At 47.7% G+C, this 26,048-nt stretch overlaps 12 protein-coding genes across 12 annotated transcripts; 6 read left to right on the forward strand and 6 right to left on the reverse strand.

The window, feature by feature from the left end:
- Positions 1–81: 81 nt before the first annotated feature.
- On the reverse strand, positions 82–435 carry F9C07_5680 (uncharacterized protein; the record flags this gene model as incomplete). Its single annotated transcript, XM_041287185.2, has 2 exons — positions 82–325; positions 389–435. 2 exons carry the CDS (start codon positions 433–435, stop codon positions 82–84), a joined length of 291 nt encoding a protein of 96 aa, XP_041150243.2.
- Positions 436–882: 447 nt separating this feature from the next.
- Positions 883–1,158, reverse strand: F9C07_5681 (uncharacterized protein; the record flags this gene model as incomplete). Its single annotated transcript, XM_071511380.1, has 1 exon — positions 883–1,158. One exon carries the CDS (start codon positions 1,156–1,158, stop codon positions 883–885), a length of 276 nt encoding a protein of 91 aa, XP_071366978.1.
- Positions 1,159–2,746: 1,588 nt separating this feature from the next.
- On the forward strand, positions 2,747–3,277 carry F9C07_5682 (uncharacterized protein; the record flags this gene model as incomplete). Its single annotated transcript, XM_041287191.1, has 1 exon — positions 2,747–3,277. The coding sequence occupies one exon, from the start codon at positions 2,747–2,749 to the stop codon at positions 3,275–3,277; it is 531 nt and encodes a 176-aa protein (XP_041150244.1).
- A 771-nt stretch (positions 3,278–4,048) lies between these two features.
- F9C07_5683 (Rpp20 subunit of nuclear RNase MRP and P-domain-containing protein) lies at positions 4,049–4,794 on the forward strand (the record flags this gene model as incomplete). The annotated part of the gene is made up of 2 exons (XM_041294653.1): positions 4,049–4,124; positions 4,229–4,794. The coding sequence occupies 2 exons, from the start codon at positions 4,049–4,051 to the stop codon at positions 4,792–4,794; spliced, it is 642 nt and encodes a 213-aa protein (XP_041150245.1).
- Positions 4,795–6,209: 1,415 nt separating this feature from the next.
- Positions 6,210–8,512, reverse strand: F9C07_5684 (putative cytoplasm to vacuole targeting Vps64; the record flags this gene model as incomplete). Its single annotated transcript, XM_041294661.1, has 2 exons — positions 6,210–7,337; positions 7,391–8,512. The coding sequence occupies 2 exons, from the start codon at positions 8,510–8,512 to the stop codon at positions 6,210–6,212; spliced, it is 2,250 nt and encodes a 749-aa protein (XP_041150246.1).
- Positions 8,513–9,312: 800 nt separating this feature from the next.
- Positions 9,313–10,420, forward strand: F9C07_2280855 (putative mitochondrial genome maintenance protein Mgr2). Its single transcript, XM_041294654.2, has 5 exons — positions 9,313–9,488; positions 9,544–9,570; positions 9,630–9,659; positions 9,714–9,804; positions 9,931–10,420. Exons 1-5 carry the CDS (start codon positions 9,434–9,436, stop codon positions 10,052–10,054), a joined length of 327 nt encoding a protein of 108 aa, XP_041150247.1. The 5' UTR covers positions 9,313–9,433; the 3' UTR covers positions 10,055–10,420.
- Positions 10,421–11,408: 988 nt separating this feature from the next.
- Positions 11,409–12,878, reverse strand: F9C07_2280856 (golgi family protein). The gene is made up of 4 exons (XM_041294662.2): positions 12,566–12,878; positions 12,365–12,482; positions 11,977–12,276; positions 11,409–11,906 (listed from the first exon to the last, which is right to left on the reverse strand). The coding sequence occupies exons 1-4, from the start codon at positions 12,632–12,634 to the stop codon at positions 11,827–11,829; spliced, it is 567 nt and encodes a 188-aa protein (XP_041150248.1). The 5' UTR covers positions 12,635–12,878; the 3' UTR covers positions 11,409–11,826.
- Positions 12,879–12,975: 97 nt separating this feature from the next.
- F9C07_2280857 (enoyl-CoA hydratase/isomerase family protein) lies at positions 12,976–14,352 on the forward strand. Its single transcript, XM_071510467.1, has 4 exons — positions 12,976–13,286; positions 13,349–13,486; positions 13,549–14,094; positions 14,143–14,352. Exons 1-4 carry the CDS (start codon positions 13,142–13,144, stop codon positions 14,190–14,192), a joined length of 879 nt encoding a protein of 292 aa, XP_071366979.1. The 5' UTR covers positions 12,976–13,141; the 3' UTR covers positions 14,193–14,352.
- Positions 14,353–16,883, reverse strand: F9C07_2280858 (sugar and other transporter-domain-containing protein). The gene is made up of 2 exons (XM_041294663.2): positions 15,901–16,883; positions 14,353–15,825 (listed from the first exon to the last, which is right to left on the reverse strand). Exons 1-2 carry the CDS (start codon positions 16,222–16,224, stop codon positions 14,437–14,439), a joined length of 1,713 nt encoding a protein of 570 aa, XP_041150250.1. The 5' UTR covers positions 16,225–16,883; the 3' UTR covers positions 14,353–14,436.
- Positions 16,884–17,952: 1,069 nt separating this feature from the next.
- F9C07_5690 (uncharacterized protein) lies at positions 17,953–18,334 on the reverse strand (the record flags this gene model as incomplete). Its single annotated transcript, XM_071511381.1, has 2 exons — positions 17,953–18,194; positions 18,304–18,334. 2 exons carry the CDS (start codon positions 18,332–18,334, stop codon positions 17,953–17,955), a joined length of 273 nt encoding a protein of 90 aa, XP_071366980.1.
- Positions 18,335–20,753: 2,419 nt separating this feature from the next.
- Positions 20,754–21,745, forward strand: F9C07_1855743 (uncharacterized protein). Its single transcript, XM_071508450.1, has 3 exons — positions 20,754–20,787; positions 20,865–21,351; positions 21,435–21,745. Exons 2-3 carry the CDS (start codon positions 21,038–21,040, stop codon positions 21,535–21,537), a joined length of 417 nt encoding a protein of 138 aa, XP_071366981.1. The 5' UTR covers positions 20,754–20,787; positions 20,865–21,037; the 3' UTR covers positions 21,538–21,745.
- A 1,594-nt stretch (positions 21,746–23,339) lies between these two features.
- Positions 23,340–25,750, forward strand: F9C07_1855746 (catalase). Its single transcript, XM_041294655.2, has 2 exons — positions 23,340–23,829; positions 23,889–25,750. Exons 1-2 carry the CDS (start codon positions 23,808–23,810, stop codon positions 25,370–25,372), a joined length of 1,506 nt encoding a protein of 501 aa, XP_041150252.1. The 5' UTR covers positions 23,340–23,807; the 3' UTR covers positions 25,373–25,750.
- Positions 25,751–26,048: the final 298 nt, after the last annotated feature.

A 26,048-nucleotide genomic window follows, 5' to 3' on the forward strand; every position in this document is an offset into this window, starting at 1 on the left:
GTATGTTCGATGGTTGCTATTTCCCCTCCAGGCAACCAGCTTATGGAATAAACCCTCGTCATTCATTACTCCATTGTTCATCTATGAGAAATGGGAGATACTACCTGCCTCTATTAGAGCGTTGGCAATGAATTCCTGTTTTGTTATATTCTCGCTGTCCACGAGCGCCTTTTTCTCCTCCATCTTCTCCGAGGCTTTATCATACTTATCCAGCTCGTCTACTTTCCGCGCCGCGAATGCTTCAAGCTTTTCTGTGTGGTCAAATTCCTTCTCACGCATCGCCCACTCAGCCCCAAAATGCCGACGCAGCTGCATAAAAGAAAAGCTGCGATAGTCATTAAAGCCAGATAAAAGAAGCATATACAGCCACATAGCCCCGGAAGCTTACAACCACTTAGTAAGACTAGAGAACTCTCTCCTCTTATACCCTAGCATTTTTACCTCTTCCTCCTCTAAGATATAGATAAAGATATCTAGGTACTTAAAGTACTAGATAGTAATTTTAGACAGCTCATCGCCTTTGCAGTCCCACGTACAATTAATAGGCTTATTTTAGAAAAGTTACTACAGTGCCGAGCTAAACAGCTTATCTTTATCACAAATCTTCTTATCGGTGTAGTCGTCACAGACCATCCCTACCCGAGGGAAACGAACCATCTAGACTGTACTATCACTGAAGATCATCTTCATACCGGCATTAAAGGCACCATGGTAAAAGGTGCTGTCAAATTGACAGGGAAGCTTATCGAGATGGAAAGTCAATACCCACTGGCAGAGACAATCCATTCTATAGGTCTCGTTCACCTTCTCAACCCAAAGCTGGCCCTGCACTTCGTGGACGAGATCGACAAGCACATCGGTGTCCATAACGTCAGAAAAGGCCTAATCAATAAGGACGAGCACTTGAGGTATACGGCTTTTGTGTACGAGTGAGTTGGCCGAGAGATGCGCCAGGCGGACTAGGTAAGGGGGTTGGCCCTCCTTGGCGGCCTTCTTTTCAACCTCGCGTTTCGCTCGCGCCTCTTTGTTCCTCCTACGCTTCTCAACAGAAGAGTTGGCGGCGTCAATCATCCGTCCGACGGCGGCACTCCCCGAGCTAGCGATCGCCTTGCTCACTTCCCTTCGAGCGTTAGGATCAATAGGATCGGTGCCAGACATGGTGGGTAGATGTATAGTGGTAAGTTGTGAGGTTGTGCGAAGTCAAGCAAATGTTCCAGACAAATATCTATGGCTCGGAGTCGAGGAGATATCAGTAGTCAGTTTTGATTAAGATGATGAACCGGCTGTTGTAGGTAGAACCTCAGAGACATGGCACCAAAGCGCTTATGGGCACTATAGTATTTTAGTTAAATGTTCCCTAAAGCCTCTTCAGGTCTTGCGTCTAGAGAAATGCAGTAGTATAGGTACAAAGGGGCTTACGAGGAAAATAGGTCCTCCTTAATACAGCGGTGCAAGCCAATTGGCTAAAAGCAGTGCTGTAGTTCAACATAAATTCACCATTCAAATCAAATTTCCCCACCCCCCCCCCCCCCCCCTCAAAACTTCCCAAAGCTTCACCACGGGCTCTGAACAGAGTTCCAGTTTTAGTGGATCCCATCTCAAAAAGAATGAGGGATTATGTCCATTTTTCAGGGCCATTCACTAAGCCATGTTCTGCCATCGCTGAGGACTCGCCCTTTTCCATCGTCATTAAAAGAGGGACGATCGATCTGACTATCGTTGTCGCGTACACATAGCGATCGAAGTCCGATCATATTGATTGATTACGCCATCTGTGACAACCATGAGAGCATAGCATGATGATCAGCTCCACGCCCTGCTCTCTATCAACGAGTGAGTCTGAGAGCAGCCGATAAGCACAGGCCACATATCTTTCAAAGATGGTAAGACCCCGCGAACTTTGACATACTTGATCTCCACCGGAACCGATGATAGTCTTTCAGTGGCGTCATAGAAAGGCTCCAGCATGCCCAATGATCGGTGATCGAACAGTCAAGTAGTCGTACCGTTCATGCGCCATCCGTGAACAGTGCTCGTACGGTTCGCCACTGCGTATGAATTATCGGGGATCATGTAGGGAAGGAGGGTAAACATATGGAGCATATGGTGCTCAGTGTAGGTTTAAGGAACCTGGTCGTTACTATGGTCCATCCAGGGACCGAGCGCGTGGCTCAATGCCTCTCGGACTCATAGATGACGTGCAAAAAATTGTTAATATACATAGAAGTACGACACTGACGATCCTTTGGAGGTTTGGCGCTTCTTCCCAACATGACGTATGATATCTGAGGACCTCGATCGCTTCAATGATATCAGAGATTAGCCTGTCACCACAATTGACGCTGATAGGCAAATGCAACAGTACATGAGCTGCACCGAATAAACCCAGCCAACAAGAATGGCATATCAGCGAACATCATTGCTGCCATGAGCACCGCAACCCGTGGTTGACCATCTTTGGTTTCAAATAGATGGCGGTTGATGATCCCGCGAATTACAGGCGACGAACCAGAATCTCAACCGTGGGTCTAAAGCTCACTGATCCATTCCTTTCCCTGGAGACTAAGATGACCGGACATGTCCGATCAAGCTTCTAGGTATTACCTATCTGGGTAACAGCGTACAGGTCAATTAACTCGGAATCATAGACATTCATGCCCATGCATTTAAAAGGACCTGAAAGCCCCCCTGCGCTTACAAAACCACAATCAATGCGCATGAAAAGTCAGCTAGAATCACAATCCTCATGGCAATAGCAGCAGCAGAACTAAAACAATCTGTTACTTTCTTCCGACAGGTTTCGCGCGCCAGCGTACCTGGGCGGTCGTCTTTGGCTGCAATTTCACATGGAAAGCTACAGAAAGAATCCTTTTCTCCTACTCCCGATCTCCGTCGCTGTCTGGGCCACCACGGCGTCTACCGCAAGTGCGTGCAAGCCGCTCAAGAAGCCGCAAGCCAGCCTATCCATGCATCATATGGCGTAAACAATAACAAATATCATACTACTCCGGACAACGCAACAAAACATGAACCCACTACTACTACTACTACCCCTCCTATCCGATCACAAATTTCCCAGGCCATCAAAGCCATGACCCAACGCCGACATATTAGTGCATCATCTATCAAGCCTGAAAACGATCTGATCCGGGTACCATCACGTACCTCGCCCCGGAAGAGCAATATGGCCGGTAGTCTGCAGTGCAGAGTCAAATTATTCTTCAGCCGGAAATCTTTACCTGAGGAGCGGCCTCTATGGCAGGATGCCGCGGGTTGATGGTCTCATGTCAAGATCATTTTATCATACATCATCATCGACTACTTCCGTTAATTCTTTCTTCGATTGCAGGGACAATCCTTCATCTTACTTCTTCCATCAGGATGGAACAATTAGATCTTTTACCATACAGATTTTTGATGTTACTGAGACGCGCAACTTGTTACGACGGTTATGATTAATGAATCGGGTTCACATGTGCATTGTCATGATAGTTTTGTCACAATGAACGTGCAATAGGTTATATTTCATGAATACAAATCATCTTCCAAAATAATGAAAGCTTTCTCCACCTCTCAAGCCAGAGCATCGCCCATCAGTATATGTAGAAGAATGAAGTAAAAGATAGGCATTGCTACAAAGCCATGAGGGAAAATGAGATAGCAGTAATGAGTCGAACTCTTCATAATCCTACTTTAAATCCTCCCATTATCATTCAATTCCATTTCCTACTCCACGCAACATTCAAAATTATAATTTCCACCAGATAATTCCGAATAGAAAGATAGCCCTAACCAATGACCTCACTCATACTTCTCCAAGTAGGAAAAGCCATGCAAACTAAACAAACACATCCTAACCCGGACTAGTTTTATCGCAAACCAATCTATCTATCTAAACTCCAACGAACAATTCGCAATCACCAACAATTCTACGACACGACCTCTGAGCATATAATATACCTTTAACTTTGACTATCCATCTCTACCTCCCCTTCAGAATATTATACTCCGAAATACCCAACAAACAAAACAAGAAAACACCCTCAAAATGCCGCCCAAAGAACCGCTAAGAAACGCCCTCACCTTCGAAAAAAAGAATAAAGACATGCTCAAGCTCCCCAAACGTCCGTTACCCCCATTTCACCCAAAAAGAAAACAATAAAATAAAGAATAAAAAAGTATCATCTCAAATCGAACCAAGACCCAAAGCTAACACCTCAAACTAAAGATGCCGGAATCCAAAAACGCCCCATCCCCCACGCCCCAATAGCATCCCCATACGCCGGGTCCAGCGTCCCCAAAGTCGTCTACATATCAAGCAACACGCCCTTCATGAGCGCCGTGAAACGCGTGCAGAAGTTCCTCCAGCAAGCCGAGAAACGTGCGACCGCGTCCGTGAATCTATCGAGCAGCAAGAAGCGGGACCGGGAGAGACTAGCGGAGATTGCGCGGGGGAATGAGTCGTTGAAGAAAGAGGAGGTGTTTGTTAAGGCGACGGGGCGGGCGATTGAGAAGGCGCTGCGGGTGGGGAAGTGGTTTGAGGAGAGAGAGAGTGAGTATGTGGTGCGGGTTGAGACGGGGAGTGTACTTGTTGTTGATGATGTTGTGGAGGATGAGGAGAGGAAGAGGAAGTTGAAGGAGAAGGTTAAGGGTGGTGCTTCGCAGGGTTCGGAGTCTGCGGCGAAGAAGCAGAGGCGGGCGGCTAGTGCTTTGGCGGTTGCTGAGGAGGAGGAATTGCCTGAGACGAGGACGCGGTGGGTGAATAAGGTGGAGGTGTCGATTGCCTTTAAATGAAGGGTATGCGTGTGCATTGGGAAGAAATCTTGGACTTGATGGTCGCCTGAGTATCAAGATGAGGGAGAGCAGCTGCTGGGGGCAGCGCTGGTCGTTTACCCAACTGCTTATGCGATATTATGGTTCGAACTGTATGTGGAGAACATGCCTCGTTTTAACGCCAAACACAAGAGCCGGGCTACCATACCATCCGTCGTGGTGCAACTATTGCTGATTTCCCGCTTGATGCTTGAGTTTTGTTTGAGGTGGACGACCGCAGTTACATACATTGCCAGGCGTCACTACGGGAAACAGTCCGCCTGAACCGCTCACGAAAGGAGTCATCTTCAACTCAAGGGGAAATGAAGGAAGATCCACCAAGCGTGAAGACATTCGCGTCTACGGGCCCGTGCCCATATTATTAGGTTTGGGACATATTCAATGCACATGAAAAATCATGTGTTGAGAGGCCTCTTGCCGACTGATCGAATTTAAGAAACTAGGAAATCTAGCGTTTTCAAGAGCGGAGATTTTGTCGCAAAACGAGAATGGTTTAGAGTAACTCCACACCAATCTGAAAACTAAGTACCATGACTTTTCGCATGTTCACGCTAAAACTGGAAGCTAGACGCTATACCCTGAGATAAAGCATCTCAGAGTAGTTTAGTACACACAGCTACATCAGATATATACAGCCTGGACAGAGAGTCACAGGGGGTGATGTCTTGCATATCAACGCTTCTAAAGTTGCCTTCTCTTGATCTTTTCAATCCAAAAGAAACTGTTTCCTCGAACCGCTGTTCGAATGAAAGTACGGCTGAATTCAGGCGGACGAGAATAGGAAATTGGAGATGATATCTCGAAGGCTGCAGGGAGGGGATGATGGGAAAACATATCGATAATCATTCGTCGCTTTGTTTAACACTGAAACTGCCAAGGGAAGTGATGCTGCTATGATAGACTAATACACAAAGGCGGGTGAGCCTTACATGACTTGCTTCTGCCCGTGAAGAAGGAAACATTAACGTAGAGTGAAAATCAAATGAGAAGAAAGAAGAAAAAGTGAGGAAACCTGCTGTTGCCAGAAGATCGTAACTGGAACAACATGCAGTACAGGAAAGATATATGAGAACGAACAGCGGATGACAAGGGAGGGTCATGCAAGTTATGCCATCTGATGATTGCCGATAAAAGCGGAAATGGGAGGAGAAAAAGTATAGAGATTACACCAAGCTGAGCAAATACTCTTTCGAGCATCTGCAAAATACATAAAAACCCAATGATATCAGATGCGAGATCGAAGTGAAGTGGGAAAGGAAATGAAAATGAAACGAACGGTCCAAAGAGTGTGAAAGGATCCAAAAGTCGAGCCCAGGAAGTTCTTTTGTGGAGCAAGCTTGGGGCCTTTGCTTTAAAACAAATACAAGGACAATCAATCATTTGTCCATTTTCTGCCATCCATTCAGATAGGCCATTAGCCCTACACCTAGAAGAACGACCCCAAGCATCGACGCGTATGGGCTAGAGTGCTGCAAGATATCATGCTTGCGCGGCTGCGTCGCAAACGTCGTATCGGAAATTTCGGCCTCCTTAGATAAGGGCGATGTTCCAGTGCACTCTGGTTCCGTCTCACTGTCTGCGACTGGGTGATTCTTCGCCTCATCAGCGCTAGAAGGGCTAGAGTGATCGGTAGCATCCTGTGTCTGAACCGTCGACTCGTTTGCCTCAGAACGCTCTTCACGCTCTCGTCTTAGAGTCTCTATCATCTCTGCTAACGACTTTCTGGTCTCAACCGTCTCACTCTCAGCCTTCTCAGCGCGGTCCCTAAACACCGTGATTTGCTTCCTCATTTCTTCCATCTCTTCCATCATTGCCTCTAGGCGCTGCTGCAAATCATTATTGTTTGTGGCTGCCGACTTCTCCTCTGGGATAGAATCGTTCAAGCTAGGTTCAGGCGACACCCCATTTACTAGCGTCTCCTCAGGGCTTAACTGTTCTGCAGATGTCTCTTGATTATTGATGGTATGAGAATCAGAAGTAGTATGGTTTGCGATGAAGTCATTATCCTTAGCCCTCAACTCGAGACTTCTGGCCTTTTCTTCTGCCGATTGCCGTGCGGTCCGTTCTTCAAGTAAAAGGCTCTCTAGCTCTTTCACGCGAGCACCCTGGCTGTCGAGCTCTCTTTTAGCTGACGACAGAGCTTCAATCAGCGATAGTATTTGACTTGATTCACGAGAGACAGGTGAGCTTGTGGCTCCAATCTTCGGTTTCTCTGTATCGGATCGCTTAAGAGGAGAAGTAGCGTCTGTGCCATTGCGTGGCAAGGCATCAGGCTTTTCAGGCAGAGGTTGCTGTGGAGGTGGGGCGGGAGGGTCAGAAAAGCGAGAGAAAGAATCAAGTCGAGGCATCTTTGGCCTGCCATTGACTTGACGGGACGAAGTGCTATCCGCAGGAGAGCTCTTAACTCGTTCTTTCTCAGGGTGGCCTGACTTCGTAAGATTGGTCAAGAATTCGTCCGTTTGGCGTAAATCTTGTGACTGCTGTTTGGCTTGTTTCATTTCGCTCTATAGAGGGTTAGGGGGCAATAGAAATGAAAACCGGGCATCATGGAACATACTGTAAGTCTTTTGACAACTTGTTCGATAGATATAGGAGAGTTCCAGTAATTCATTTGCCGCTGTTGCTGTAACGCATTGAACTGGCTGCTGGCAGTGCTCTGTACACTCCTGTTGCTCAACGAGCTCCCGGATCGCCCTCGCATATGTGATAAAGGCTGGCTAAGGGGGGAAGGTAGAAGGCCTCCTCCTGAGGCAGGGTCCAGATCTCCAAGTGTGAGATCGAGAATATTCGGCATAGTGCCATAAACACCAGCATATTCCACTTTGCAACAGACCTTGTGATGCACAACCGTTGTCTGATCCTCGCTAATTATATCGATTCCCAGTTCCAGCTGGTCATTTTCACGGAGCTCATGCGGCTCTGACTCGCGGTTTTCTGGAGACAACCGCGTTCCGTTAACAAACGTGCCATTCGATGATTTCACATCACGAATAAAGATTCTCCCGCCTTTTTCGGCCCAAACTTCGGCATGTTGTCGACTGAGCACCTTGGAATCAAAGAATCCATTCGCTGGCGTAGGCACTGTTTTTGCATTCGTTTGCCGGCCAATTCGAACCACTTCCGGGAAGTAGGGCACATTGATCTGCTTCTTTTCAAATGTACCGTTGAGCGGTACCAGGGTCAAAACCGCGGGCGGTTCTCCAGAAGGCGCGCTCCCTGCGCGGACGCCATTTTGTTGGGGTTGGAGCATATGTTGGGATGGAACAATGGAAGAGGGCTGGTGATGAATGGCGGACATAGCCGATGAGGCAGTGGGACCGGAAGAAAATGCGGGCATTGCTTGAGAGCGTGCGTTGCTCACGCCAGACACTGGTTCTGACTTAGAGTTAGGCCACAAACTGCGCGAAGGTTTCTTTTTAGACGACCAAGTGGCTGATTCAGGGATGTGGCTTTGACCGGCATTAGTATTCTGCGGAGTTGATGTCACGGTTGACGTGGACGTAGTAGATCCTAGAGAAGAGGAGGAATTCGATCTTTGAATGGTCTTCCGTGGCATAAACATGCGTGAAACTTCGTCCCCGTTCATTGAAGACAGAGCTCCTTGTCCTCCGTTACCAGATTCGTACCATCCCAAGCGAGGGCCCGATTGCACACTAGGTGGTGATGCCACAGCAGTCATGGAGAAGGATGCCGGCGATAGTCCGTAGGTGAGACTGTTGTTCCAAGGCTACCTTATCTCATAGGCGCTGGGTGGATAAAAAGAAAACAGTGAACAATCAACCGTCTAAATATACAACTCGAAAACCAATCGTCTGAAATTCACCGATAATTCTCTTTCGCGACAGTCTCTAAAACCGGATCGCAGGTAAGGGATGTGTGTGCGCCAAAAACCCGTTTTCCGTATTCCAACCAACTGTTATCGAGGGTTACGTTAGTATTAAGCCGCAGTCGTCAAATTAAACGGTAATCCAGTCTCTCGCGAGGGGGGAGCGACACAAAAAAAAATAAAAAGGGTCCAGACCACAGGGGTACAGAAGACAGGAGAGGCTTACCTCCGTAGTACAAATGCTGACGATCAAAATAATGTGGAGTTCGGATGCAAAGCAATGGGTGCTTCAGACCAAGGAGGCGTGGAGTCTTGGCCTAGTCCGCACAGCGACCGGTAAAAACGCCGTCCAAAGGGAAGAAAGAAAGCAGCACGAGACGGGAATACCGCCTTGCACAGGCTTGTAAGCCGCCGAAAGCGTATTAACTCGATGCAGAGGATTTTGACAGATCGAGGACCAAGTCGCATGGGCAACGGTTGAGAGGGTCAGCTCACGGATCCCTAACGCCTCAGGCTTCTCTCACGTGAAAAGCCACACGTGCAGATTATCTAAGCGGGTCTTGCGCTCGACACGGTCATGATTTCCCCAAGAGGAAGGCGGTGTCACGTGTCGCCGGCGGAATAACCCCGGTTTTGGTGGTCCAACTGTCGGAGCTTTACCTCTCTATAAGCCTTTTTGAAAGAAGAAAAGAACTGCAGTTTGCCTGCAAGTTCCTCGTCGATTCATCTTTATATCCTTAGAATATCCCTAACTCAGTTTCCCTCACTCTCAATATGCCCGTCGTTGCAGGTCCTCCTCAGGCCCACGGCCCCTCTACCTTCGACAAGAGTAGGTTCTTCCTTCGAGCAACAGATTAACTTTGTTTAACTGACCTTCTTTACAGTGAAGATGGGTGCTATGATGGGATCAAGTAAGCCATAATCTATATACTCTCGTCATATTGGAGGAGTTTGTTAACAGTGTCTCCAGCCGTCGGCGGTATCATGGGCTTCATCATCGGTTGGTTGCTTTCCTATACAGTGAGCCCCAGCAGGCTTGCTAATGATTCATCAGGAACTGTCACCATCTTCCAGTACGGTGCCGGACCCAACGGTGTTATGCGGACCTTGGGTAAATACATGCTTGGCTCTGGCGCGACTTTTGGGTACGTTTACATCTTCGAATAACTATGGTTGTCTATTATTTGTAAAACACAACATGCGCATCTCTTCAGATTTTGGCTATACGGTAAATTATACCTTGCTAACCAATATTTTTCGCCACCTATCAGTCTCTTCATGTCCATTGGCAGCGTCATCCGTACCGAAGGACCTCACAACGATGCCTGGCTCCGCGCTCGGGGACCCCCGATGATGCTTCCTCGTCAAAGCCCTCTGCGGCCCATGCGTCAGTAGCTGCGCAGTCACCGACTTGTAGCGGAATGGTGGGAATGTGAAACTTCCCACGGGTTATCTGTACAATAGTATTTATCCTGACGAACAATCTGTATGGCCGACGGGGCACAGGCGGTCGACAGTTAATGCAGGAGAGGGGATGAAAGGAAGCAGGGATGATCTCTGCATAATGTACATACAGTCTGGGCATTGGGACGGACTGAAGACATTTTTGGCCCGGTGACAGGATGTCTCTTGGTGTTACAACAAAGCTAACCGGTTAATGAAGGATGGTCATGAGCTAACGACTTGAATAATGAGGTAGCCGGTTGACTCGAATCTCACTATAGGAGCAGTAGAGTGGGTGACTACAAGCCCAATCATTGGGAAGAAGCGTAGATAAGTAACCTTCAAGATGACCAAGCAGCTCGATATACGCCGTTTCAGTAGCATGGCATGATGACAGTTTAACTTTGATGTTGGCAATACGGAACTAAATTTATAGGGTTTGTCAAATATAGTAGATGTGCTCAGTACTTCTACTTCCACGCCCTGATGCCCTTGTCACGACGCAGAAACCTCCCGATCCATGTTCCACGATATTGAAGTTGAGAGATAAAACATGGGTGAACTCCTCAAGCCAATTCATAGCACCTAAACATCTCACATTCATGGTACGCCCTCTACAGCAGTTGACTTTAGACCCATGCTGTTTCAGATCACATACTACCGCGCCCCTACCAACGCAAGACTTACTCCATACTTCCAAGTTTCCAGCGGCTATCCACATAGTACTCGTGAACAGAGACACTTATAATGTAAACATTCTATTGGGCCTTGTAATCAGACAGACTATATTCCTCGTTGCCGAACAACACGAAAGTATATTTCCTAGCCCTAACGCAATGCAAGTATCCTCAGCACGTAATACGGATATTAATATGCAATGTACACTAGCCACAGCAACAAAATAGAGCATGAATGCGTGTCATAGTTACATCGGCGGTTGCCTACGTGACATGTAACATCTCACATATCATTATCCCGAGCGAACTGAGACAAAAATCAAATTAAGGGTACTAAATATCCGAGATTATAATCATATTACATCGTGTTTGGCTGCAAGTTGCTCGGGGTTGAATTATACGATTGGCAACAACATCCTGCACTGGAACACGCTTGAGGATGTGTTCTTGACCACTAAGGGAAATGAGCCTGCATGGATCAACGGGAGTTTTCTTCGGTGCTCCTTGAGATTCGTCCTGAGGGACCTGGTTTTTGGCAGTCTATGGGTATCCGAAGGAAGTACGAGATCATGTTACTGTATACTGGATCAAGGTAGATTCGTTGCAAGGCATGACTGCTTATGGTGGTTGTGGCGTATCTGGGCTGTTGTATATTGGTAATAGGAATAAGCTTAGCTCTGCAGCATCTCGGTCTATTGGCGGAAAACTATACTACAGACACAATCTAGAATCACAAGTGTATAATAAGTGTTGTAAAAACATGGAAAGGAAGGAGAAGAAAAAAGCGGACTATAACTCTGTACATGAAAACATCAGTTCATGAAGGCGGTCACAAGAACAGTCATTCGTCAATAATTAATATCAGGATCCTCTTCCTTTCTTTTCCAATCCGCTTTTAGGCTTGGTCAAGATCACGTTAATCATGTCAAGAATAGACGAATTAAAAAGTGAGACGAGCTGGAAAGACTTGCAGAAGCCAGGTCTGTAGTACCCCGCTCAGTTGAACACGAGAATCATCATCGGGAAAACGGACTATGCAATCCCAATTTACGACCGACCGTACTTGGCCTTGCCGAAGGAGAAAGGTACGTAGCGGTACTTGATCATGTGCTGGATCTGTCGGCGCACTGCACACAATTACTCGATCAGTACTGCTAAACAAACCCATGCGAAATTTCAGGGAAAGGGGAGACTCACTGGTCAAGACAAAAAGGATAATCCAGTACACAACGAGCACAGGCCAGAACACAGGGATATCAAAGACACTGAACCAGCTGCAGACAAACCCAATGGCAATGGCGCGGGTGGCGCTCTCCCAGAACTTGAACTCCGGGAGACGGCGAATGAACGGACGGAACTCGTCGTCCTGCTTAGTAGGGAGGGATGCAGCTGCGTCGCCGTCCTCGAGACCTTCGTCTTGAGTGAGAGAAGGGTCGAACTTGGGCTGGAGGAAAAGAAGGAAGAGGTTCAGAAGGTAGATGCCGAGAGTGTAGGCGACTATTTGGTGATATATTGTTAGCGCATGTTTTCTAGGCTTAGTCGTTTCTCTTTCAGTAAAAGAGGTTATAGTGGACATTGTCCGTACCGATGTACCAGCCCTGAGCGAGGATGATCCTCAGGAAGAAGATAATGAGAAGGACGACGGTGCCGATCCAGCGGTAGGCAGTGAACGGCGTCGAGGCATCGAGAAGGGTTTGATATTTCTTGGAACTGTTAGTGACGTTCCTTGGGCTTTCACGATGTCTTGCGCCGGTTTAAGACATCTAAGTCCAGGAATTGTACGTACTCTGGCGAGCTTCGACGTCTGTGCAGTCACCGCGGTGAACGGAGTCTGCTCGGGCTCAGGGACATCCATGGCGTGCGTAAACAAGGAAAAAGTGGGGGAGGAAAAGGGAAAAAGGACAACGTAAAATATCTCAGAAGCTCCTGATATTCGTACTTCTCATGCACGATATGACTTCCCAGAACAAACCCAATCGACTGTGGTCCGGACGCTGAGAGGAGGCGCGACTAATCTACACACTGGAGAAATGCGCTGTTTCAGGCGTAGGAAACTTGTCCACAGCGCCTGTCAACTAAACCGTTTTCGGGATTCCAGCCACTCGGAGGCTGTACAATTACGCTAGCCTGGATTTGGCCCTCGCTTACTCAGAACTTACCTAAGGCCGGTACCAGCAGTTCACGTGCGCGCATTGCCTCGGAGGAACGGTTCGCTTCGGCTGCGGGGAGCGTCATAGCTCCGTTTACAAATAGCATAGGGACTTGTCGACATAACAATAATCCCATCGTCTTTTTACGCCCGTCCTTTGCGTCTTAGCTGATTTGAAGCCATTTGACATCAATTGATTTTATAGCAGCCACAATGTTCGCCCGACAGTGCTCACGATTGGTGTCTTCCCGGACTGCCGTCCCCTTGTCTTCGTATCTTTCCCGTGTTAGGCCGTATTCCTCGGCATCAGGATATGAGCACATCCTGACCTCCAGCCCCAAGCCTGGTGTCGGGCTGAGTATGTATAGACCTCTTGTTACACTTAATATAGCAAATAATAGTTACTCACTAGGACGATAGTCACATTGAACCGCCCTAAAGCCCTTAATGCCCTTTCAAGCCCCCTCTTCAAAGAGATCAACGATGCCCTTTCCAAATACGATGAGGACAAGGATATTGGCGCCATCATAATCACAGGGAGTGAGAAGGCTTTCGCTGGTATAGTAACTATCTGGTCCTAGATTTGGTTTTTGCAAGATAAGGCTGATTGGCAATCAAAGCTGGTGCCGATATCAAGGAAATGGCGCCCTTGACCTTCTCCGCTGCCTACAGCAACAACTTCATCGCCCCTTGGTCCCACCTTGCCAACAATATCCGTAAACCCGTTATTGCCGCAGTGTCTGGCTATGCCCTTGGTGGTGGTTGCGAGCTCGCCCTCATGTGCGACATCATCTACTGTACCTCGAATGCCACCTTCGGCCAACCGGAAATCAAACTAGGTGTTATTCCCGGCGCTGGCGGGTCGCAGCGCCTGACTCGTGCGGTAGGAAAGAGCAAGGCTATGGAGCTGATCCTGACTGGAAAGAATTTCAGCGGCAAGGAAGCAGGAGAATGGGGCGTTGCTGCGAAGGTCGTCGAAGGAGGCAAGGATGAGTTGCTCGAGGAGGCCCTCAAGACTGCCGAGACGATTGCAGGATATAGTCGTGTTGCCGTCGTTGCTGGCAAGGAGGTGGTGAACAAGAGTCAGGAACTCTCGTTGAGAGAGGGCGTCGAGTATGAGAGACGGTTGTTCCATGCACTTTTTGGTAGTAAGGACCAGAAGATTGGTGAGTTGCCCCTTGTTCTTTTACTTAATACGTTGCTGACAGCATTAGGCATGACGGCTTTTGCCGAGAAGAAGAAGCCTGAGTGGTCGAATGAGTAAAGTTGATTGTAGCGATCGATATTCCAGAGCCCCCAGTTGGCTTCACTATTCAGGATAATTTGACCGAAAAACGAATCCTAGGACGTTAATGCAAGAACTGCGATAACCCATCGCTTCAATATTGTAGCCAACAACACAGTTTGGCAACCAAAATCGGACATAGCATCGTAACGTAAATCGTATTCATGATTAGAGTATGTACAGCATTAGTTATCATATTATGTTCCAGAATAGTATAATATTATCATGACGACCCGGCTTGCTTCTCCAACTGGGCCACGTCAGTTGTGGCCGACTTCTGTGTTTGATAGTTTTTCACCACGTGGTCTTCAATGGTTTCATCGAAGACATCCACTTGAGTGCTAGCGAACTTGCGTGCGCTAACACCTCGTTCAAAGAGAAGGTCCAGTTCAGCAAAGGAACGGCCCATGGGCTCGGGGACGCGGAAGTAGGTGTAAATGACACACAGGAAGCAGATTCCACCCCAGAAGAAACCCGCGAAATTACTCCAGTTCCAGGCCTCTGGGTTGAGCATATATGGGGTCAGGACACCGCACACAATAGCGACAATGTTATATAGATTGCGGCCAAGGACCACCGTTTTGATTTGCAGTCGGCGGGTAGAAAGTTCAGCGACCAGGGAGTATGCGACTGTTCCAACAGTGCATTGGTAGAACAAAGCCCAGACAAGCATCATAGCGCCTGTCGCGAGAGCTGATTGGTCCCGGTGTGAATCTGGAACCAGGCCGAGGAAGCCCATGACAAGTAGCATGACACAGAGACCGCAAAGTCCGTACAGGTAGAGGGTTCTGCGACCGATTCCCAGGGTCATTAGAAACCATGCCCCGAAAACGCCCACCATATTGATACCGTATTGCCCCATGGCAAAAGCATAGGATTTATTGGTGGCTAAGCCTGCCTGCTTCAAGAAGTATGTGGAATAGTTGGAGAAGGAGTTACCGCTTAGGTTCTGGATAGCCCATACCATGCAAACGATCTCCGTTCGCCGTAGATCGGTGCCCCTGAAGCAGTCGAAATAGCTAGCACCTCGCGTAATTTTGGCTTCGAGTGCCGTGGTATGAACCATCATGGAAATGGTTTCGTCTGGATCAAAGTCGGTGTCTCGCTTCGCGCTAGTTAACCGTTGAAGAGCTCGTTTGGCTTCCTGCGTTTTGCCTTTCCTTACAAGCCACCACGGCGACTCAGGTGCCAGGAAGATCCCAACGAGCAGGGGTCCCGGCCACATCCATTGTAGGCCGTACGGGATCCGATATGCCCACTCATCAGTCCGGTCAATCATTCCCATGATCACACCGATACCAATCAGCTGACCTAGACCCCAGCAAAAGTTGACATAGGTTGTTAGGTATCCCCGCAAAGCGACCGGACAAACCTCTGATGCATATGTGACCGAGAGTGTTTGGAAGACACCCCAGGGGATACCGGCGAGGATCTCGGCAGCGAGTAATGCTTGAACATTGGGTGCGGTGAAAAAGATGGCAGTCCACGCTGTGATCAAGATGAGGCATGCGATCATAGTAGGCCGGTATCCGAACCGTTCCGAAGCCCATCCATTGATGAAAAGCCCAATAATTTCTCCAACATACGCACCGTTGCTCAGACCTGCTTGCCACTAGAAAATTCTGTCAGTACACGTTCATACGTTTTTGCCGGTTGACAAGAAAGAGAAAAGATAAGAAACACATACCCGAGCCGGTACTTCATATGTCCCATCAGCCGTTAGCTCGCCGTATTTCTTGTTGAATTGATCAAAAGCGTAGAAATTGTTGACCAGACTGATGTCGTAACCTTCCATGACTATACAAGTAGAGATGAAAACACTCCATGCGACGGCTTTCGGGTAAAGTTTGATGCCTTGCAACAGGGTCATCTGCTGCTCCTTATCCGTCGCGGCTTTCGCATTATGAACGATCTTAGCCGCGGATGCCGTGGAGTCCTGGCGACCGTCGCGAGACTCTGGCAAGTGTTCGTCTGCCGGGTCAATGGCATCCTGAGGCTTGAAGGAAGCCATGCTGGGCAATTGCTGTCCCCAATTGAAGGGGAAAGAATAAAGGGGGGTAAAAATGGTAGCAAAGGGATCTTAAAGAGAAAAGGGATAGACACTCGTGGACAAAGATTGCACCAGCGGTTCCTCGTCTGGTACAGCCAGTGGGACGACGTCGCTAGAAATTTATGGCCTCTGGCTCGGCGGGGCCTCTTGAGTCCCCACTTCCGCTTCTACCCAGGAACATCGCAGAACGCCAGGGGAGTGCGTTTTGGTTGGATGGTAATTCTCTGGCCTTTTGACGCCAACGAGAAAATAAAATTGTACTTGAAGGGAATAGGAAATTTTTAAGAACTCGGGAAGCCCTAAACCGGACTAACACGAGACTGGGGATTTAAATTGCGGGGAAACGGAGATTTGACTCGTGCTCTGTAGCAGATCATAGGCGGCCAAGCCATTAGTCTGTCTCGCCCATTGGATTGCTGGTTGGAACTGGGCGTATGGAGTCAATCGCAAGGTTTTGTAGCTCCCTGTCAGTGGAAGACTGTCCCGAGGAAGGAATCACAAAGAACAGATTGGAAAAAATGTTTGTGTACGGAGTAGATGACGCTAGAAAATGAATCCAGAGCACAAAGATGGAATCGAGTTATGCAGATTTTTCTGCAATGGTTCGACCTGGACAAGGTTATCACACCTTAATGACTCTTCGTGCCAGAAGTTTTCTGTGTGCCTAGTAGGTTCCCGTGATCACCACTTCTGGTCTAGACCTTCCTTCCCAAATGATCCTGGTTCCTACCATCTGTCATGTGAGATCGTGACACGGAAAGAAAGAACGAATTGAAAAGCAAGGAAAGAAACAGAGCTCAATACTCCGTGGGCTGTTGTACATTTCAGGAAAATATAGATAATTAAGCGACGCTCATAAGGTAGAGATTTTCATCTTTGCATGTGTCTACAGATAGATGTTGAGGGTGACAAGAGGAGCGGCATACGCGCTACAAATTGAAGCAAGGATAATTCGTAAATAACCCTACAACGCTCAAAATATTTGACTGTCAGGGTGTAGTCTCATTCATCAAAATAAGCTATACTTAGCATTACATGTCAGCTCATGGCCAGTTGACTTCTCCGATAAACCAAGACTTTGCGCTGAGTACATCCGGCCTGTATTGACTATCATGGCAATCGGTATATACGATAGAAGGGCTTTTCCTTTCTTTCTTTCTTTCTTTCTTTCCATTTTTGTGTTTGCCTACCGGCGCATGATGGCTTACTATATCAGGATAATGTAAATAGTAAATCCACTTCATTGCGCTGAAATACAATATTCAGCCCTGTCCTTGCCTCTTGAGTGGCACTCACTACAGGTACCCTCTGTAAGCCTCGTTTTCGAGGGCTTATATGTCTAGTATAATCAAATATACATGGCTCGACCCCAGGATGAAGTTCGACAAGAATAGAAACATATATTGCAACCCGTGGAACAACCAATTATCGAGGTTAGCACCTAGCCCCCGAAAGCTTTAGCATGACCACTTAGGGCTGACAGAGATACCTCCAGCGACAGAACCAGATCACAAAGCTAAACATCAAGCAATACTTTCACCTCGATCTCCAAACTAATAATACATGGGCAGTAGAGTCCTATTAAAGCAAAATAGTAATAACATGATGAAGAAGAACAAAAGCGTTCAAAGTCTGTAAACTGCCCCCTTCAGAAAGCCGTCGAATGACCAGAATATACATGAGTAACTCTCACTTCTTCTGCTCAGTGTTGCTGAATATACCCCCCGCCGACTGTCCAACGTTCTGGGTGGTGTTTCCGAGTCCTTCACTGGTGCCGCTGACAGTCTTTCCCAGACCCTCAGTCGCTCCACCAACGGTTTTTCCTAAACCACCTACAGCGGTGCCCAGGGTACCAGTTACTCCATCGACGGTCTTGCCCAGGGTATCGCCGACCCCACCAAGTAGGCCGGCTACAACGTCTGTCAGCATCACTAGTCATGTAAGTAGGTCGTATAGACCAAGAGATGCGGTCAAGATAGATAGGGGTAATCACAGGTTCGGGGATTATCTTCTATGGGAGGGAACGGTTAATTTACTTACGATTCTGCTTATCGGAAGAGGAGGAAGACATTGTGTTTGACGAGAAGCTGGTGGTGTAGTTCAACGGAGGTAGTTTTGTCACGAAGTTAATTATAGATGTTGTACCAGACTTAACAATCTTGATTTCACCAATTTTGCAATACTGTAGTTAAATCTAACATCTATGTAGTTCTTATATGTATGCCTGCAGGGTGCAACGCCGAGGGCACTGGCCCACTATGATATCATCGGCTGACCTCAACGGCGTCGCACCCGGCCAATTATGTCTAATAGATCGCTCGGAGAATAAGCGATCGGCTGATATCGTCGTTGGAAACTAATGGATATGATGCAAGTATGAGAATCAAGATCGTACATCTTATTTCTGCCGATGATGGCTTCGATACGCGAGGTAGTACCTCTTCCGTCATCGTGCATGCGGAATTTCTACCTGCATGGCAGGTAGAAATAGGCTGATTTAATGGTATGTAAAAAGTCACAAGGATGTTTAGTATGGGCGATATTGCGCTATACTGATCACACAGTGGGGTTTTGCAACTGCATGACGGTAATGTAGTTATCTGAACCGAACGTGTTAATCAACTATTAACGTTCCTTTGGCCACTTTACGAAGCACGGAGACGTCATTACACAATGCCCTTGTTAGTTGAGGTGACTTGAGACGAAGAGGTCTGTTCTGTTACAAGGCTGTGTACTGTGTACACTTGGATCTTGGCTCCATTAAGATACTTGTTCGACTATTGGAAGAAATGCAAATAATTGAATTTGGTTATACTCCCTTTGTTCGGTTGTTGTTTCCCCCTTTCGCTTTAGTTTTCTTTTGTTTTATTGTTGCCTTTTTTCTTATTTCTTATCATCTAGTACTATCTTTTGTTCTGCACCACTAACGCCTCTCATAAACAGTTCATTACTGAGCCGCGATGGAAGAGCATGATACTGGGATATCGAAGGTTTCGCTCTCCGGGTGGCTGTTGCTGAATACTCCTTAAGACATTCTATGCGAACTGCAATAGGCAGGCGTGTTAAAATATTCGCCCGATAGGAATCATTCCGAGGGAGCATGTTTCCAATTATCGTCCACGAGGAATCGCGCTTCGATATCATGACTTCGATCGTCCCGGATTCGTCACTAAGACAGGTGTTTCATAACGATGGGCCTGAAGCCTTTGATTTGTATATAACTCATTCGATTCCATTGGACACCATACTCAACGATTTATATATATGCGAAGGATAACCTCGCTTGACTGTGCGGTGGCGTTAGAGAGGTCCTAACTCACATAATTCAGTGGACTCAATTCCTCCAAAAGTTGCTCTGAGGGTTGTCCAACGAAAAGTGTTTGAATTGCGGGGATCTCAGTATGACGGCTGCCGTAGGCAAATACCGAGCCATATTATGGCTGAGAAAGCCGCCGGTGCATGCAGAATGGTGGGATTGACCGTTGAGATTGGAGGAGATGCCCCACTCGTCATTTCTTCACGAAGTGCTCTATCGCCATATGGAAGAACGACCACCAATCGGGCAACCATGCTCCACTGCCCTGAGCTACATTGGCGCATTCTGGGCTTCTTGTCCAAGACAAGATTGTCCTTACTTGGTACATATCAGGTGAGATGCATAAGGTGTCATGAATTAGTGCGTGCTAACGTTCTGTATTTGTTGTCCATCAAGTTGTGATTGCCGAGATTTTGCCAGTTTCGAGGTGACACAGCTTATCGGGCGATGCCTGATGTTAGTAGCTTCGTTAGGTTACCCTCTTAAGGCAGCTTGGAGATGTGGCATAGATTGAGTGTCCCACCCCGCATCTAAGTACCAGCCCATGGTGGTCGGTATTCCATATAAGATTCTAGGCGAAAAATAACACAGAGATACAAACATGTTTTTTCTAATCCTGAAGTATCAAGATTCTGTATAAATTGAGAGTTCCCGACCGGATGAACAATCGTCAATCTCCCGGAACTGAACTGGATAGTGATAACTGATACAGTTCTAATAGTCATGTGTTGGCAGATCTGCCGTACTTATCAAGACTGTCCTCACATGTACCGATATGACTATGGCAAGTGTAGCGACGCTAAATCTCGTTCGAATCAACGTTTCTGTGTTGGCCCGGATGGAACTATGCGCTCCCTCGAACGAATGATTGATGTGCAGGACCAGGACGTATCTGGAGTTTGTCCAGCTTGCGCTGCACAAACGCCGTTCAGCTCTGAAGGCTCACATATGGGGCTTGTTGAGTAGCAAAGGTACATCTCCCTCCAACTGCCGCAATGTCAATATTTGCACGGCCTCCTATATCTAGATGATAATAGTTTGATACGCCCTGACATCAACCCAGACAGCTGCAGCGAACAAAAAAGAGAGCTAGGTCCCATATACCTTGGCGGCCGTTGGGAACCTAACGCTCCGATGCGCAATCCTGGTTCATCGGACATCTATTGGACGGCACGGGATGCAGCATCTCTGCACATTCGTCCCCATCCGTATGTATCCCGTGATTGGCAGGGGTGTAACCACTGTTCGAGAAGAGGGGCTAACCGCCTTGGCTGTGTGTTTCAAGACGCCTGGTACCAAGTAGCACTGTCGCCAACTACAGATTACCTCAAGCCACACTTTACCCATCCCATCGGTAACCGCACAGTCTAGCTTGGTACCTCCAGCAGCGCTATCTTACACTTTCAGAGGGGCAAGCGTCAGAGCTAGAGCTACTAGTATAAGACCACCTACTACTCAATGGCAACCCCTGTCTTACAGAATCTACCTAAACAGCCGAAACGGGTTATCTTACAACTCCGCGTGGACCAGTTCACTGATTGCCTGCAAGGTGATTTTGAAGATGCCATTGAAAAATACCTTGTGGTATCTGGGCGATCTATGAGTGAGATACGCTTGGGACGACATTTCATCCACATAGAGCCGTTTCAGAGTGACGATGTGCCTCAGAAATACTTCCATATTGTTCTCGATCTTGAACAAAGCCAGGGTCCTGTCGCTTTCTGCACGTTACCGCACGAGCTGTTTCATATTCGCCGGTCCGGCAAAGGAATGTAAGAGATAACTCTCCTTCACAGATGATGTATAAGAATCGAGGTAGTTCACAGTCCAACTGGATTTGCTGACTGTGAAATAGGCAGCTATTGAAAACGAACAACCAACTCGTCGCAGAGAATATGCTGAGAAAGATACGTTTCTATACTGATGAGTTATACCCTTGGGGAAGAACTCGAGTATGATGGTACTTTATGGATAAAAGATCCTTTATCGTTTCGAAGCGCACGGCATTGTGTTTTGCATGACGTGAACACATTCGCGACTCCACAATAATTGCAACTCCTTTCTCCGATCTGGGTGCCTCTATTTTGTCTGTCCAAGCTCTGGAACAAAGGTTCGGAGCGATAACCTAAGTGGTTCTAAGCACCTATAAGCCACATACCCCCTTGCTTCGATGGCTGCTATTTGGCTTTGGGCATTTTTTCCTCGAGTTCGTTTTGCCTTTGCTTTAGCAAAGAGGGGGCTAGACTTGAGTTACAATAGACCATCATCACCATCATCAATATATGGTCAACCTTTATTTAAATGTTGAAGTTGTTGTCTAGTGGGTCTTTCGACGATCTAAAAGTGTCTTGGCTACGGAGTACTATCGCCGGATTACCTTAAATCTATTTCAGTCTTCGCCAGGTAACAAACTTCGATCTCGCCATAGGCCAGAGCGTATTTTATTACAAAAAACAAGTACCAACAAGACAGGACATTATAGTTGTCTTTTGAGATTAGTGATCTTGAGATCAAGCAATTATCCAGCATTAATCGGACTTCAATGTTCTCCGCTTCGGAGGGCGGAGCTTCCCGGCGGATGGAGGCTCCCGCCGGGGAACTGCTCAGGGCCGGAAAAGACCTAACATCAGGTTCCACTGTACGGAGTAAATTGTGCTCGGTTGGTTGTGGAGGCCATGGGAGCATAACTATTTGCTGATTTTTGTGCTGTACATAGTCTTTCATATTACGGTCCCTAGAGCAGCATGTGTCGCATACCAGGTGTGTAGGGCTTATAAATGAAGCTGGAGAACTATCGAAAGATCGATCATGGAACGTTGAAGCTCCTGTATCCGTGATCTTCATTAGTTTCGTAGTATCGGGACGGAATAGTTTCCGCAAGGCGGAGCGCTCCGTTGTCCGTTAGTGTGTTTTGTAGAGCTTGAATTCGCCCGGCCTATGCCTATGTTCAATACACCTACCGAGTACAAGTCAAAAAATTTCGGTTCGTAGGTCTGCGGGCTGTGGGCATATTTATGTCTATCTACTTGTTGAATAACTGTATTAGATAACTGATTTGTATTATGTTCACTGGGGGATATAACGTTGGATATGAGCCAATAAGGAACTTGAGGTCGTGGGGCGTATTCTATTGCCCAAAAAGGGCAAAACTCGCGCCCCGCAGGTAAATTAATCTGTATCGGTAATCCTGCCGGTCGGGAAGGTCCAGACAGGGTGCATTTTTCAGCATTCGATGTCGACAGGACCATTCTAGCCTGGTCCACTGACTAAGATCTCTAGAAGGAAGCCTGATGTGCAGTGCTGGCAGAGTTAATTGCATGCTACTACTAACTAGTGTGACCTCGGAATGTTAGTAGTTAAGGAGTTGACCTGGAGGAAATCGGGTCCCACTCCCGGTTCCCTTAGCGTTGACCGCCGTACAGAGTAGGTGTTTCCGGGAGATACAACTGTGTCTTTTTCGCAAGATACCTGTACCACTCCGTACGACTTTCGGTTTATAGATCTGAAATGGCTTTACAGAGATAAGAATTACCATTCTTAAGGATTCTTCAATGCTGCTTTTATCTACCCCAGAAATATGGGAGGGTCAAACGTTCGGTCTCCATCTGACAATGACAAGAGGTATCATTGGCCAGGACCCTGGTGCGATGGATATTGAGTTGTGCGGGGTAAAAGAAAAGCTACTCCGTTAGCGCTTCGGGAAACTCCTTTTATTTTCTAATGTATACAAGGTTTGCTGGGAGCTTCTCCTCATTTTGCCCTGCCCGGTTAGACCCGTTTAGTAAATGCTTTCCTCGCATAGGTGCAATGCGGAGATCATAATCCATCTCATACATACTACGGAGTATACTGTACATCCTGTATTGAAGGCGTTAGTAATGTCTGGAACTAGGGGCAAGTTATGGGTCTTGGCCAGTGGATGGGACGTCATCATCTGAGTAAATCTGCTTAACCATTGGTTGAAGCTGGAATGGATTTGAGGAACCGGTAGTACCTACCGTTTCGTCTTTTTTTAATTCTTTTTTTTTTTTTTTTTAAATTACCATGTCTTTGTCCAACTCGACCACTTTTATACACTACTTGCTTTCCCCTCCCTTCCTGTCGGCTCCATTAACGATTTGAACTCCGGGTATATAAATCCCCGCATTCTCCATCTCCCGACTTGTTTGGTTTTCTTCTTCCAGACTATCTCTTTCTCTCATTACATACTCTCTCCACATATTCCATCATGGGTAAAGACGACGAACCTAGTATGTCTAGCCTCCTTCGCCTCCTTCGTAGCTGAAACTAATCTAGTCCTTCTTCATAGGAACCTACCGCTACAACGAGAAGCCGGTTTACACCACCTCCAATGGCTGTCCGGTCTTCGACCCTCAGGCCGCGCAGCGCGTTGGCCGTAACGGCCCTCTGCTGCTTCAGGACTTCCACCTGATTGACCTTCTGGCACACTTTGACCGAGAGAGAATTCCAGAGCGTGTCGTTCATGCCAAGGGTGCTGGCGCCTATGGCGAGTTCGAGGTCACTGATGACATCAGCGACATCACTGTCATCGACATGCTCAAGACCGTTGGCAAGAAGACCAAGTGTTTCACCCGTTTCTCGACCGTCGGTGGTGAGAAGGGTTCTCCCGACAGCGCTCGTGATCCCCGTGGTTTCGCCATCAAGTTCTACACTGATGAGGGTAACTGGGACTGGGTGTTCAACAACACTCCCGTTTTCTTTCTTCGTGACCCTGCCAAGTTCCCCATCTTCATCCACACCCAGAAGCGTAACCCCCAGACCAACTTGAAGGATGCCACCATGTTCTGGGACTACCTCTCCACTCACCACGAGTCCGTTCACCAGGTCATGCATCTCTTCAGCGATCGCGGTACCCCCTACTCTTACCGTCACATGAACGGCTACTCTGGCCACACCTACAAGTGGATCAAGCCGGACGGCACCTTCAACTACGTCCAGATCCACCTGAAGACCGATCAGGGCAACAAGACCATGAACAACGAGGAGGCCGGTCGTTTGGCCTCTGAGAACCCCGACTGGCACACCCAGGACCTGTTCAACGCCATCGAGCGCGGCGAAAACCCCTCCTGGACCGTCTACGTTCAGACCCTGAGCCCTGAGCAGGCTGAGAAGTTCCGCTGGAACGTCTTCGATCTGACCAAGGTCTGGCCCCAGGCCGAGGTGCCCCTGCGTCGTTTCGGCAAGTTCACCCTCAACAAGAACCCCCAGAACTACTTCGCCGAGGTCGAGCAGGCGGCTTTCTCTCCTTCGCACATGGTCCCTGGTGTCGAGGCCTCCGCCGATCCCGTGCTGCAGTCCCGTCTCTTCTCCTACCCCGACACCCACCGCCACCGTCTTGGCGGCAACTACGAACAGATCCCCGTCAACTGTCCCATGCGGGCCTTCGCCCCCTGGCAGCGTGACGGCTACATGAACGTGCACGGCAACTACGGCGCCAACCCCAACTACCCATCCACCTTCCGTCCCTACGAGTACAAGCCCGTCAAGGCTAGCCAGGAGCACGAGAAGTGGTCTGGCTCCGTCGTTACCGAGCAGCTCCCCGTCACATCGGAAGACTACGTCCAGGCCAACGGTCTCTGGCAGGTCCTGGGCCGCCAGCCCGGCCAGCAGGACGCCCTCGTCCACAACATCTCCGTCCACCTGTGTAACGCTCACGAGCGCGTCCGCAAGGCCACCTACGAGATGTTCACCCGTGTCAACAAGGACCTCGGTGCCCGCCTCGAGAAGGCTACCGAGAAGAACGCCACTCACGCCAAGTCTGCTCGTTTGTAATCCAAGAATCATCCCGCTTTTGTACTATTCATCTAGCAACTCAGTTTGATTTAAAATATTATTAGCATGAATTAACGAACCAAATGATAAACTATTTTTTCTATCTTTGCTTTTTCTTCTCACTTATGGTTTGTCTCGCCTAGGTTATTGGGATGGAAGTAAATCTCGCCTCTTTTTGGCTCTGATTAATTCTCTTGTGGGATCACAATCCTACCTATCATGTTGCCTCTAATCGAACCGCTCATGTCAGTTGTCTGCATACCTAGCTCTATACTCGTACTGATTGGATGCATGTCACAGTACTTAGGCTCTTAGCTGTCAAATAGATAAAGAACAGATAAAGAACTGTAGTGATAATAGTGATAATGATGAATGTCAAAAGGCAAAGCAGTATATATATAAAACTTCCTACAGTACAACCAATAGCAATACGTGATCCCGTATATATAATGTAGTCCAAAAACAGAACCAATGCAACCCGGAAACCAAGCGTGTCCAAAAAACAAAAAAAAAAAAGGTCAATAATAACAGTCCCCGATCTGTCAGCCAGAAACACCTGAAACTCGCTATGTTGAAGAGGCAAGAGAGCAAAGATCGTAGATAGTCGTGTCGTTTATGAGGCGGAATGTTAAGAGTTTCTATATGTCAGTTCAGCTCGCGCTTTGGATGCAAAGTC

Source organism: Aspergillus flavus, chromosome 7 (assembly GCF_009017415.1).
Source record: "Aspergillus flavus chromosome 7, complete sequence".
Lineage (NCBI taxonomy): Eukaryota > Fungi > Ascomycota > Eurotiomycetes > Eurotiales > Aspergillaceae > Aspergillus > Aspergillus flavus.

Coding starts and splice junctions, on each gene's coding strand:
- F9C07_2280855 (XM_041294654.2), top strand. CDS start 9,434: ATGCCCGTCGTTGCAGGTCCTCCTCAGGCCCACGGCCCCTCTACCTTC. Junction 9,571..9,629: donor GGGTGCTATGATGGGATCAA/GTAAGCCATAAT, acceptor CAGTGTCTCCAG/CCGTCGGCGGTATCATGGGC. Junction 9,660..9,713: donor TATCATGGGCTTCATCATCG/GTTGGTTGCTTT, acceptor ATGATTCATCAG/GAACTGTCACCATCTTCCAG.
- F9C07_2280856 (XM_041294662.2), bottom strand. CDS start 12,634: ATGGATGTCCCTGAGCCCGAGCAGACTCCGTTCACCGCGGTGACTGCA. Junction 12,277..12,364: donor CGCTCAGGGCTGGTACATCG/GTACGGACAATG, acceptor ATCACCAAATAG/TCGCCTACACTCTCGGCATC. Junction 11,907..11,976: donor TATCCTTTTTGTCTTGACCA/GTGAGTCTCCCC, acceptor AATTGTGTGCAG/TGCGCCGACAGATCCAGCAC.
- F9C07_2280857 (XM_071510467.1), top strand. CDS start 13,142: ATGTTCGCCCGACAGTGCTCACGATTGGTGTCTTCCCGGACTGCCGTC. Junction 13,287..13,348: donor CAAGCCTGGTGTCGGGCTGA/GTATGTATAGAC, acceptor CTAGGACGATAG/TCACATTGAACCGCCCTAAA. Junction 14,095..14,142: donor TAGTAAGGACCAGAAGATTG/GTGAGTTGCCCC, acceptor TGACAGCATTAG/GCATGACGGCTTTTGCCGAG.
- F9C07_2280858 (XM_041294663.2), bottom strand. CDS start 16,224: ATGGCTTCCTTCAAGCCTCAGGATGCCATTGACCCGGCAGACGAACAC. Junction 15,826..15,900: donor CATATGAAGTACCGGCTCGG/GTATGTGTTTCT, acceptor AGAATTTTCTAG/TGGCAAGCAGGTCTGAGCAA.
- F9C07_1855743 (XM_071508450.1), top strand. CDS start 21,038: ATGGCAACCCCTGTCTTACAGAATCTACCTAAACAGCCGAAACGGGTT. Junction 21,352..21,434: donor CGCCGGTCCGGCAAAGGAAT/GTAAGAGATAAC, acceptor ACTGTGAAATAG/GCAGCTATTGAAAACGAACA.
- F9C07_1855746 (XM_041294655.2), top strand. CDS start 23,808: ATGGGTAAAGACGACGAACCTA. Junction 23,830..23,888: donor GGGTAAAGACGACGAACCTA/GTATGTCTAGCC, acceptor CCTTCTTCATAG/GAACCTACCGCTACAACGAG.